Source organism: Salvelinus alpinus, chromosome 21 (assembly GCF_045679555.1).
Source record: "Salvelinus alpinus chromosome 21, SLU_Salpinus.1, whole genome shotgun sequence".
Lineage (NCBI taxonomy): Eukaryota > Metazoa > Chordata > Actinopteri > Salmoniformes > Salmonidae > Salvelinus > Salvelinus alpinus.
Window position 1 is genome coordinate 1,900,285 of NC_092106.1, and position 13,205 is coordinate 1,913,489.

The 13,205-nt window shown below is 46.6% G+C and overlaps 1 protein-coding gene across 1 annotated transcript; it reads left to right on the top strand.

The window, feature by feature from the left end:
* Positions 1 to 10,409: 10,409 nt before the first annotated feature.
* On the top strand, positions 10,410 to 13,167 carry LOC139547571 (E3 SUMO-protein ligase ZBED1-like). Its single transcript, XM_071356490.1, has 2 exons — positions 10,410 to 12,241; positions 12,374 to 13,167. Exons 1-2 carry the CDS (start codon positions 11,304 to 11,306, stop codon positions 12,795 to 12,797), a joined length of 1,362 nt encoding a protein of 453 aa, XP_071212591.1. The 5' UTR covers positions 10,410 to 11,303; the 3' UTR covers positions 12,798 to 13,167.
* Positions 13,168 to 13,205: the final 38 nt, after the last annotated feature.

Consider the following 13,205-nt stretch of genomic DNA (forward strand, 5'->3'; position numbering starts at 1 on the left):
TGTGGATGACGGATCACCACCTCAAGCTGAACCTCGGCAAGACGGAGCTGCTCTTCCTCCCGGGGAAGGACTGCCCGTTCCATGATCTCGCCATCACGGTTGACAACTCCATTGTGTCCTCCTCCCAGAGCGCTAAGAACCTTGGCGTGATCCTGGACAACACCCTGTCGTTCTCAACCAACATCAAGGCGGTGGCCCGTTCCTGTAGGTTCATGCTCTACAACATCCGCAGAGTACGACCCTGCCTCACACAGGAAGCGGCGCAGGTCCTAATCCAGGCACTTGTCATCTCCCGTCTGGATTACTGCAACTCGCTGTTGGCTGGGCTCCCTGCCTGTGCAATTAAACCCCTACAACTCATCCAGAACGCCGCAGCCCGTCTGGTGTTCAACCTTCCCAAGTTCTCTCACGTCACCCCGCTCCTCCGCTCTCTCCACTGGCTTCCAGTTGAAGCTCGCATCCGCTACAAGACCATGGTGCTTGCCTACGGAGCTGTGAGGGGAACGGCACCTCAGTACCTCCAGGCTCTGATCAGGCCCTACACCCAAACAAGGGCACTGCGTTCATCCACCTCTGGCCTGCTCGCCTCCCTACCACTGAGGAAGTACAGTTCCCGCTCAGCCCAGTCAAAACTGTTCGCTGCTCTGGCCCCCCAATGGTGGAACAAACTCCCTCACGACGCCAGGACAGCGGAGTCAATCACCACCTTCCGGAGACACCTGAAACCCCACCTCTTTAAGGAATACCTAGGATAGGATAAAGTAGGCAAGCACCATGGTCTTGTAGCGGATGCGAGCTTCAACTGGAAGCCAGTGGAGAGAGCGGAGGAGCGGGGTGACATGAGAGAACTTGGGAAAGTTGAACACCAGACGGGCTGCGGCGTTCTGGATGAGTTGTAGGGGTTTAATGGCACAGGCAGGGAGCCCAGCCAACAGCGAGTTGCAGTAATCCAGACGGGAGATGACAAGTGCCTGGATTAGGACCTGCGCCGCTTCCTGCGTGAGGCAGGGTCGTACTCTGCGAATGTTGTAGAGCATGAACCTACAGGAACGGGTCACCGCCTTGATGTTAGTTGAGAACGACAGGGTGTTGTCCAGGATCACGCCAAGGTTCTTAGCACTCTGGGAGGAGGACACAATGGAGTTGTCAACCGTGATGGCGAGATCATGGAACGGGCAGTCCTTCCCCGGGAGGAAGAGCAGCTCCGTCTTGCCGAGGTTCAGCTTGAGGTGGTGATCCGTCATCCACACTGATATGTCTGCCAGACATGCAGAGATGCGATTCACCACCTGGTTATCAGAGGGGGGAAAGGAGAAGATTAATTGTGTGTCGTCTGCATAGCAATGATAGGAGAGACCATGTGAGGATATGACAGAGTGTATAGCGAGAATAGGTGTAGCGAGAATTGGTGTATAGCGAGAATAGGAGAGGGCCTAGAACAGAGCCCTGGGGGACACCAGTGGTGAGAGCACGTGGTGCGGAGACAGATTCTCGCCACGCCACCTGGTAGGAGCGACCTGTCAGGTAGGACGCAATCCAAGCGTGGGCCGCGCCGGAGATGCCCAGCTCGGAGAGGGTGGAGAGGAGGATCTGATGGTTCACAGTATCAAAGGCAGCCGATAGGTCTAGAAGGATGAGAGCAGAGGAGAGAGAGTTAGCTTTAGCAGTGCGGAGCGCCTCCGTGACACAGAGAAGAGCAGTCTCAGTTGAATGACTAGTCTTGAAACCTGACTGATTTGGATCAAGAAGGTCATTCTGAGAGAGATAGCAGGAGAGCTGGCCAAGGACGGCACGTTCAAGAGTTTTGGAGAGAAAAGAAAGAAGGGATACTGGTCTGTAGTTGTTGACATCGGAGGGATCGAGTGTAGGTTTTTTCAGAAGGGGTGCAACTCTCGCTCTCTTGAAGACGGAAGGGACGTAGCCAGCGGTCAAGGATGAGTTGATGAGCGAGGTGAGGTAAGGGAGAAGGTCTCCGGAAATGGTCTGGAGAAGAGAGGAGGGGATAGGGTCAAGCGGGCAGGTTGTTGGGCGGCCGGCCGTCACAAGACGCGAGATTTCATCTGGAGAGAGAGGGGAGAAAGAGGTCAAAGCACAGGGTAGGGCAGTGTGAGCAGAACCAGCGGTGTCGTTTGACTTAGCAAACGAGGATCGGATGTCGTCGACCTTCTTTTCAAAATGGTTGACGAAGTCATCAGCAGAGAGGGAGGAGGGGGAGGAGGGGGAGGAGGATTCAGGAGGGAGGAGAAGGTGGCAAAGAGCTTCCTAGGGTTAGAGGCAGATGCTTGGAATTTAGAGTGGTAGAAATTGGCTTTAGCAGCAGAGACAGAAGAGGAGAATGTAGAGAGGAGGGAGTGAAAGGATGCCAGGTCCGCAGGGAGGCGAGTTTTCCTCCATTTCCGCTCGGCTGCCCGGAGCCCTGTTCTGTGAGCTCGCAATGAGTCGTCGAGCCACGGAGCAGGAGGGGAGGACCGAGCCGGCCTGGAGGATAGGGGACATAGAGAGTCAAAGGATGCAGAAAGGGAGGAGAGGAGGGTTGAGGAGGCAGAATCAGGAGATAGGTTGGAGAAGGTTTGAGCAGAGGGAAGAGATGATAGGATGGAAGAGGAGAGAGTAGCGGGGGAGAGAGAGCGAAGGTTGGGACGGCGCGATACCATCCGAGTAGGGGCAGTGTGGGAAGTGTTGGATGAGAGCGAGAGGGAAAAGGATACAAGGTAGTGGTCGGAGACTTGGAGGGGAGTTGCAATGAGATTAGTGGAAGAACAGCATCTAGTAAAGATGAGGTCAAGCGTATTGCCTGCCTTGTGAGTAGGGGGGGAAGGTGAGAGGGTGAGGTCAAAAGAGGAGAGGAGTGGAAAGAAGGAGGCAGAGAGGAATGAGTCAAAGGTAGACGTGGGGAGGTTAAAGTCACCCAGAACTGTGAGAGGTGAGCCATCCTCAGGAAAGGAACTTATCAGGGCGTCAAGCTCATTGATGAACTCTCCAAGGGAACCTGGAGGGCGATAAATGATAAGGATGTTAAGCTTGAAAGGGCTGGTAACTGTGACAGCATGGAATTCAAAGGAGGCGATAGACAGATGGGTCAGGGGAAGAAAGAGAGAATGTCCACTTGGGAGAGATGAGGATCCCAGTGCCACCACCCCGCTGACCAGAAGCTCTCGGGGTGTGCGAGAACACGTGGGCAGACGAGGAGAGAGCAGTAGGAGTAGCAGTGTTATCAGTGGTAATCCATGTTTCCGTCAGTGCCAAGAAGTCGAGGGACTGGAGGGAAGCATAGGCTGAGATGAACTCTGCCTTGTTGGCCGCAGATCGGCAGTTCCAGAGGCTGCCTGAGACCTGGAACTCCACGTGGGTCGTGCGCGCTGGGACCACCAGGTTAGAGTAGCAGCGGCCACGCGGTGTGAAGCGTTTGTATGGTCTGTGCAGAGAGGAGAGAACAGGGATAGACAGACACATAGTTGACAGGCTACAGAAGAGGCTACGCTAATGCAAAGGAGATTGGAATGACAAGTGGACTACACGTCTCGAATGTTCAGAAAGTTAAGCTTACGTTGCAAAAAATCTTATTGACTAAAATGATATAGTACTGCTGGCTGGTGAAATAGGCTAGCTAGCAGTGGCTGCGTTGTTGACTTTGTTTGAAAGTGTAGCTGGCTAGGTAACCTCTAACTGGCTAGGTAACCTCGACAATTACTCTAGACTACACAATTATCTTGGATACAAAGACGGCTATGTAGCCAGCTAAGATCAAACAAATCAAACTGTTGTACTGTAATGAAATGAAATGTAATACTACCTGTAATACTACCTGTGGAGCAAAGTGGAATGCAACTACTCGCTCCAAACCAAACCGGAAGTGCGTATCGTAGAGGGAGAGGCAATAGAAGTGTTGTTTCTTGTATTATTGTCTTTTGTGTCTTTAGAGGACTGCTTCACCTTAATGTCCCCTTTCCCTTTTCTTCTGTCCTTATTTTGTCCCACTTTGTCCCTTCTTTGTCCCTTCTTCTCTTCTGCCAACTAGACACTCCTTGTTAGCTAGCTAGCTTCTTTCAGGAATGTCCCTAGCAACTGCCTAGCAACAGGTAAACAACTTAGCTAGCTAAGAAAACGGTATAATTTTATGAAAAATTGTTACTTTTTCAAAAGCCTTTCTTCTTTGTTTGCTGCTTGTTTGGTCTCCTATTCAGTTTGCAGTTTTCTTTTGATTTTTTTCGATGTACTTTACTCTAAAAAAAACATTTAAATTTCAATATTTGTAGGAGCTCATCTTTTCAGCTGCTGCTGCTTAATTTTAAATCGCATATGTTCAACTGGTTGGATTACCAAAATATGGTTAATTTCCCCCCACCTTCTGATGTTCCCAGAATCTCTATGTTAACCAAGGGATTTTCAATAGTCACATCAGTAGGGTAGAGAGAGGAGAAAAGGGGGGAGAGGTATTTATGACTGACATAAACCTACCCCCAGGCCAGCGTCATGACACTATGAATATTTCATGTTTCGACCTGTCCCCAAATGAACAGAGTTCATTTTGATATTTCAACCTGCGTGTCCTTATTGGGTCTTGTGTGGATGGTCAAAATCAACGTGCCCGGTGTAGTCAGCATGTAAGTCTCTAAGAGCTTTGCACACCTGGATTATACAATATTTGCCCATTATTCTTTTCAAAATTCTTCAAGCTCTGTCAAACTGGTTGTTGATCATTGCTATAAAAACACTGACTTTGTGCACATGACAGCCCTTCAATGTTGCAGAAAGGTTTTGGTACCCTTTCCCAGATCTGTGCCTCGACACAATCCTGTCTCGGCGTTCTACAGACGAAAATTCCTTCGACCTCATGGCTTGGTTTTTGCACTGACATGCCCTGTCAACTATGGGACCTTATATAGACAGGTGTGTGTCTTTCCAAATCATGTCCAATCAATTGAATTTACCTCAGGTGGACTCCAATCAAGTTGTAGAAACATCTCAAGGATGATCAATGGAAACATGATGCACCCGAGCAAATGTTCTGAATACTTATGTAAATACGGTATTTATGTTTTTTATTAATACATGTTATCCAGTTTAGATTAAGGCTGTAACGTAACAACATGTGGGAAAAGTCAAGGGGTCTGAATAATTTCCAAAGGCACTGTAACTCACCGTTTTAGCACGTTGTGGCCCTCGTCAACAGCTATTCCTATGAGACGCTCGCGGAACAATGACGATGAAGTAGGCATCGCCAACAACCGTTTCAGCAGTCCCGAAGACAATCGTGTGTTCACCCTTCACAATTTTCTCATCCTCCATCTCACTTTGACCAGCGTATGCGGCGGCGATCCCTTGAGAGTTCAGAACACGAACCTGATCCTCGGTTATTGACATCTGAGAAACTACCATTACCAATGATTTCTTCACTTTAATATTCAATAAATCGCAGACTGCCGGCCACAGTTGATACACTAAACGTTTACCATAACCTGTAGGTAGACATGCCAAAACGTCTCTTTTCTTTAGTAAATTAGTGTTGACGCAGAGGAGCTGTAATGCCTTCATCGACTATTTAAGGGATAATGCCCTCGAAGCCGGTGTTTGGATGATATATTCGTCTTGTCTGGCAAACCGTGCCAATATATCCTGCTAACACCGGCTTCCGAGGGCATTATCTGTTTTATAAAATGGGTTACCAACATATTCAAATAATGAGTGACATATTTTCATTTAAAGCTTTATTTTTATGAATTAATTCATACTATTTCATACTTTGACGTGACTGTAAGTTAGCCGTAGTTGGCTAGCTAGCAAACAAGATATAGTCCCGACACAAATCTAGGGTTGCTACCCAAACCGGCTGGTCGTTCCTACTATCGGTTCGGTTGCCAGAGACACGAACCAGTCGTTCGTTCTAAATGTTCCATTGCCATACTGGCTGGCAACATTCTTATTGCCTACTAGCTAGCCAACTATGGCTAACTTACAGTCACATAAAACAGTGCAGCCAGAATGTTTAAGCTGTTTTCAAGTGACATTTATTTGGATGCTCTCGTCGTACAGGTGAGCTACCCAACAACACATTTTTAAAACCTTTATTTAACTAGTCAGTTAAGAACAATTTCTTATTTACGCTGACGGACTACCGGGGAACTGCCTTGTTCGTGGGCGGAACGACAGACCTTGTCAGCTCGGGGATTCGATCCAGCAACCTTTCGGTTACTGGCCCAATGCTCTAACCACTTGGCTACCTGCCGCCCCACATCGAACACAATATTTTCAAACTGAAGCTGGAAAGACTGCAAACTAGCTGTACTTCGTTTTAGTTTACCTTTATTCAATTGACATTTCTTTGTATATATCCATAAAAATGATGCCAGCTGATTCATGATTTCGACCAGCTGAGAAACGTTGCCTGCCTGCCTTTCTGTCTCGTCCCGACACGTTCATTACTGTGGGACAGAAGGATATTGAATATTGAAACAATGTTGCAAATGTCGGAGAGACATACAGCGAGGTTTATACAAATCTCCACTGTTAAACTAAATGTTAGTCTAAAATAAATGTGAGAATGTCTAGATGCTTTTTATAGTGAATATAAAGTGCCTGGCTGGGCTGATGAGACAGTGGATTGCACAGTCAGATGGAACAGGCATTTTAACGTCAGAGTTAATTTGATCATTTGTGGAATAGATACCTGGAATGCTCTTTTAACCAATCAGCATTCAGGATTAGACCCACCCGCTGTATAATTTGTGTATAGAGCATTTTATCTTCAATGTTCAGCAACGTTGCAAACTAGCTAGCATCTGGAAGAACTTTCTACAAAATGTTTCCTACCCGGTCGGTGACAGTGACGAACACGTACCACCAGACAGACCACCACAGACAGAAGACTTAAAGGCTCTTCATGGTTAATCTGATGTCTGCATTGGCTGTGCAGCATTTATGGTGATATGGCCTCTGCGTTGTGCCAGTAACCGAAAGTTAGCTGGATCAAATCCCCGAGCTGACAAGGTAAAAATCTGTCGTTCTGCCCCTGAGCAAGGCAGTTAAACCACTGTTCCCTGGGCGTCGAAGACGTGGGTGTTGATTAAGGCAGCCCCCCGCACCTCTGTGATTCAGAGGGGTTGGGTTAAATGTGGTAGACACATTTCAGTTGAAGGCATTCAGTTGTACAACTGACTTGGTATCCCCTTTTCCTTTCATCCAGAGGTGACGCTCCTAGTGGCCGGGGGCTTTAATGCAGAGAAACTTAAATCTGTTTTACCTCATTTCTACCAGCATGTGCAACCAGAGGGACAATAACTCTGGACCACTTATACTCCACACACAGAGACGCGTACAAAGCTCTTCCTCGCCCTCCATTTGGCAAATCTGACCATAATTATATTCTCCTGATTCCTGCTTACAAGCAAAAACTAAAGCAGGAAGCACCAGTGACTCGGTCAATAAGGAAGTGGTCAGATGACGCAGATGCTAAGCTACAGGACTGTTTTGCTAGCACAGACTGGAATATGTTCCGGGATTCTTCCGATGGCATTGAGGTGTACACCACACCAGTCACTGGGTTCATCAATCAGTGCATCGATGACGTCGTTCCGACAGTGACCGTACGCACAAACTCCAAACAGAAGCCATGGATTACAGGAAACATCCGCACTGAGCTAAAGGGCTGCCGCTTTCAAGGATCGGGACTCTAACCCGGATGCTTATAAGAAATCCCACTATGCCCTCAGACAAACCATCAAACTGGCAAAGCGTCAATTCAGGATTAAGATCGAATTGTACTACACCAGCTCCAACGCTCTTTGGATGTGGCATGACTTACAAACTATTACACACTACAAAGGGAAGCACAGCCACGAGCTGCCCAGTTACACAAGCCTAACAGACGAGCTAAATTACTTCTATGCTCGCAATCAACACTGAAGCATGCATGAGAGCATCAGCTGTTCCAGATGACTGTGTGATCACGCTCTCCGTAGCCGATGTGAGTAAGACCTTTAAACAGGTCAACATTCACAAGGCCGCGGGGCCAGACGGATTACCAGGACGTGTACTCAGAGCGTGCGCTGACCAACTGGCAAGTGTCTTCACTGACATTTTCAACATGTCCCTGACTGGGTCTTTAATACCAATATGTTTCAAGCAGACCACCATAGTCCCTGTGCCCAAGAACACTAAGGTAACCTGCCCAAAGGACCACCGGCCCATAGCACTCACATCTGTAGCCATGAAGTGCTTTGAAATGCTGGTCATGGCTCACATCAACACCATTATCCCAGAAGCCCTAGACCCACTCCAATTTGCATACTGCCCCAACAGATCCGCAGATGATGCAATCATTGCACTCCACACTGCCCTTTCCCACCTGGACAAAAGGAACACCTATGTGAGAATGCTATTCATTGACTACAGCTCAGCGTTCAACACCATAGTGCCCTCAAAGCTCATCACTAAGCTAAGTACCCTGGAACTAAACACCTCCCTCTGCAGCTGGATCTAAGACTTCCTGACGGGCCGCCCCCAGGTGGTAAGGGTAGGTAACAACACATCTGCCACGCTGATTCTCAACATGGGGGGCCCTCAGGGGTGCGTGCTCAGTCCCCTACTGTACTCCCTGTTCACCCATGACTGCATGGCCAGGCACAACTCCAACACCATCATTAAGTTTGCCGACATCACAACAGTGGTAGGCCTGATCACCAATAACGATGAGACAGCCTATAGGGAGGAGGTCAGAGACCTGGCCATGTGATGCCAGGATAACAACCTCTCCCTCAACGTGATCAAGACAAAGGAGATGATTGTGGACTACAGGAAAAGGAGGACCGAGTATACCCCCATTCTCATCGACGGGGCTGTAGTGGAGCAGGTTGAGAGCTTCAAGTTCCTTGGTGTCTACATCACCAACAAACTATCACGGTCCAAACACACCAAGACAGTCGTGAAGAGGGCATGACAAAGCCTATTCCCCCTCAGGAGACTGAAAAGATTTGCCATGGGTCCTCAGATGCTCAAAAGGTTCTACAGCTGCACCATCGAGAGCATCCTGACTGGTTGCATCAGTCCGCAAGGCAGTGATGCAACCCCCAGACTCTCTGAAACTGACTGGCTACTTTCAGGTTCTGCTCTTCCCCTTTCTGCTGTTCAAGGACCTGTCCAATGTCGGCTGACACAACCTTCCACAAAAACAGATTAATAGGGGATGAATAGGAGAAAATTACAGCTTAGAAAGCAAACCTACCATTCATTAGCTAAAGAGACTGTCATGTTTTGTCATTGATCATCATGTCTTGTCCCTGTGCTTCCCTCTGCTGGTCTTATTAGGTTCTTTCCCTCTTTTTATCCCTCTCTCTCCCCCTCCCTCTCTCCCTCTCTCGCTCTCTCTCTCTATCGTTCCGTTCCTGCTCCCAGCTGTTTCTCATTCTCCTAACTACCTCATTTACTCTTTCACACCTGTCCCCTATTTTGCCCTCTGATTCGAGTCCCTATTTCTCCCTCTGTTTTCCGCTTCTGTCCTTGTCGGATTCTTGTTTGATGTTTGCTGTTCTGTGTCCTTGTTCCGCCCTGTCGTGTTTTTGCCTTCTTCAGATGCTGCGTGTGAGCAGGTGTCTATGTCAGCTACGGCCTGTGCCTTCCTGAAGCGACCTGCAGTCTGTGGTCGCGTCTCCAGTCGTTCCTCTCTACTGACGAGAGGATTTCAGTTTCCTGTTTTGGATTTTCCTATGATAATATCCAGGAGTATCATTGTTTGTTTAAGACTGGATTAAAGACTCTGTTTCTCTTAAGTCGCTTTTGGGTCCTCATTCACCAGCATAACAGAGACTCATTGTCGCTTGAAAAAGCCCACTGACATTAGCTGCCCATATACTGTTAGTTGAGGATAATCAGATAGATAATACCATATCACCTTCTGGACGACTCCTGTAGGTGTCGGGCATGATGTGACCCAACACTGACAGCTGATCAGCACAGTCCTGCAGCACTGTACAGTCTGAGCAGCTCTACCCCAGACAAAAGAACCGACATCCTGATGGTCTGTGAACACTGAATTCGAGCGAAATCAGCCGAGCGGTTTGTAGTACATTGTTCTATATGTGATATTCCCTAGCTAGCTAGCTACTACCGTTAACTAACTGTGTGACACATTTTTGTGTTAGCAAATATCCTGGGCAAAATGCTAAAAACAATCAACAAATGCATAGCTAGCTAGAGTTCTTATGTGTCTTCACAGAACATCTTTTTATTTTACCTTTATTTAACTAGGCAAGTCAGTTAAGAACAAATTCTTATTTTCAATGACGGCCTAGGAACAGAGGTGCGTCTGCCTTGTTCAGGGGCAGAACGTCAGATTTGTACCTTGTCAGCTCAGGGATTTGAACTTGCAACCTTTCGGTTACTAGCCCAACACTCTAACCACTAGGCTACCCTGCCGCAGCAACGTGTTGAAATTTGCTAGCTATATTTATGGTCCATAAAAGGTCAGTAGTATAACTTAAGTATATTTTTTGCTTGTTTGTTAGCCTAGCAGCACACTTGGTAGTTTATTCCGGTCACCATTGTAACATTCTATGTTTTATAGTTCTTTTCCTCGTAATATTACAAGACACATACTTATTTATCTACTTTGATTCTTATGTTGTGTGAAAACGTGCAAAATAATGCAATAAAGTGACAGCTGAAGAAGTATGTGTTGATCACGCGCTAGTGATGGGTCGTTCGCGAACGAGTCGGCTCTAAAAGCCGGCTCTTGTAGGTGAACGTTTGGAGCCGGCTCGCATATCAGAAGAGCCAAATCTATTTATAAAAATATAACAAAAATTAAGATATGAATAATCAAAAGATTTAAATGAATAGAATTAACTAATTCAAAGAACGAAAAAAATAAAAATAATAATATAGGCCTAAATGCTCAAGCGCACATTTGTTCTGACTGTCTGCTCAGACTAACAGCCTCATCTGTTGTTCCTGTCAATCAGACACTCAGTGTCAACCAATGAACCAAAGATGCGTGAGGGAGGGCTGAGCCAACTCACTCAGTCACACACTTAACAGCCGAGGAGAGAGAGGAAGGACAGCTGTGTTAACAACAGCTGGAAATTGATTCGGAAGCACAGTAGCATTTGGATGCATTTTAATAATGTAGGCAATGTTAGAGCACAGTGTAGAATTTACCAAAACAAAATCTCATAACTCCGGTTCTACGCATAACCTACACCGGCATATGCAAACTGTGCACCCAACTGTGAAGCTAGCTGTAGCGGAGCTTCGAGAAACTAGCAGGCCTGCTAGTGATAGTGGTGGAGCCAGCACCTCCACACGTGGAGATGTATCCACTCAGTCAAGTAGGCCTACTCCGCGACCCACAGCAACGCAGTCTTCTATGGACCAGTTTATGCCAAAGTCTGTCTGTAGCAAAACAAGGCCAAATTGATATTGCATTGGCTAAAATAATTGCCACCAATTTCCAGCCATTTTCGATCGTAGAGGACAGAGGTTTTAGAAATTATAGCAATAGTCTAAATCCAATCTACACAATTCCAAGCAGGAAAACCCTTTCAAAATCACTTATTCCACAACCATACGAGAGCACACAGGCTTCGGTGCGGGAAAGAGTCCAAAAAGCTACTGCAGTTTGCCTTACCACTGACTGCTGGACATCAAGGGTAACCAATTCTTCTTACATGTCGTTTACATGTCACTTCATTGAAGACTTTTCTAGCTGTCTTCTGGACTGCTTTGAGTTCAGCGACAGACACACCTCAGAGAACTTGGCAGAGGAACTGTTGAGAGTGGCCAGAGAATGGCAAGTAGATGGAAAAGTGGCCTGTTGTGTTAGCGACAATGCAGCTAACATCACCAAAGCCATGAACATTTTCAAATGGACTAATCATCCATGTCTTACCCACACAATCAACCTGATTGTAAGAGATGCTCTGAAGGTGATGAAGCCCACTGTGGACAAAGTGAAAGCAGCTGTGGAATACTTCCACAGGAACACAGTAGGTGCTGAAAAACTAAAGTCTACACAACGCCGGATGGGGATGCCTGAGCTGAGGCCTAAACAAGACTGCACTACAAGGTGGAATTCAACATTTTATATGTTGAAGCGGTTTCTTGAGTCAAAGGATGTCATCATCTCTACCCTGGCCATTGTCAATGCACCTGTTGATGCTCTGACCCAAGAAAAATGGGAGGTGGTGGTGGAGGTGTGCAGAGTCCTGGAACCCTTTGAGCAGGTCACTGTGGAGATCAGTGGAGAGAGGTACAGTCAGCAGTTATTACTTCATCATTATTTAATCCAGTATTATATATGTATATGAGCAGTAGATGAGAATGTAGTATCAGTAGACAAAACATGAACCTGAACTAATAAGTTACTGTTCTCTCTTTTCAGCAATGTGACAGCCTCAAACATGATACTCCTGTGTAAGGGTCTGCAGCGAATCACAGCCAGCCGCCAGAGAGAAGCAAATGTAACCACAGGACATGTGACAGAGTTGATGGACCCCCTATGTTCATCAATGGACAGAAAGTTCCACAGAATGGAATATAATCACATGCTATCAGAAACCGCTGCACTTGACCCCAGGTTTAAGAAGTTAGCCTTCAGTGATGCCAGAGCGATTGATGAGGCTCTTCAAAGAATAACCTCAGCCTCAGGGAGGGACAGCCCCAGCAGTCAGCTGGCTCAGGCACCAGGGCAACAGGAAGAAGGGGGATCAAATGGAGCAGAAGCACCAGCAGTAGTGCCACTGCTGTTTGGATGCTGTTTTACGAGAGAGCAACTGGGGATGCAGCACAAAAGAATCCCTCAGTAGATGCCATAATGGAGGTCCGATCCTATTTGGAGGAGCCCCTCCTCCAAACATCTGCAGATCCTCTGAGCTGGTGGAAGAACAAGGCCTCTGTCTACTTTTCTATTATTATGTTGTTCAGATTGTATTCGTTTTGAATTGTTACATTTATATGCACTTTGTTTATATACATTAAAAAAGTGTTACTTTAAATGCACATGTGTAATAGCATCCTTCTTTTTTACATTTATTTCAATTTGTGGGATGCTGCAGTTTTTCAAATTGTTATTTATTTTTCTTTGATATGGTGCAATATTCTATTATGCTGTTCAGATTGTATTCCTTTAGAATGGTTCGATTTATACGCACTTCGTTTATATACATTAAAAAGTTAGACTTTAAATGCAAATGTTTAATAGCATTCTTTTTCAT

Coding starts and splice junctions, on each gene's coding strand:
- LOC139547571 (XM_071356490.1), top strand. CDS start 11,304: ATGTATCCACTCAGTCAAGTAGGCCTACTCCGCGACCCACAGCAACGC. Junction 12,242..12,373: donor GTGGAGATCAGTGGAGAGAG/GTACAGTCAGCA, acceptor CTCTCTTTTCAG/CAATGTGACAGCCTCAAACA.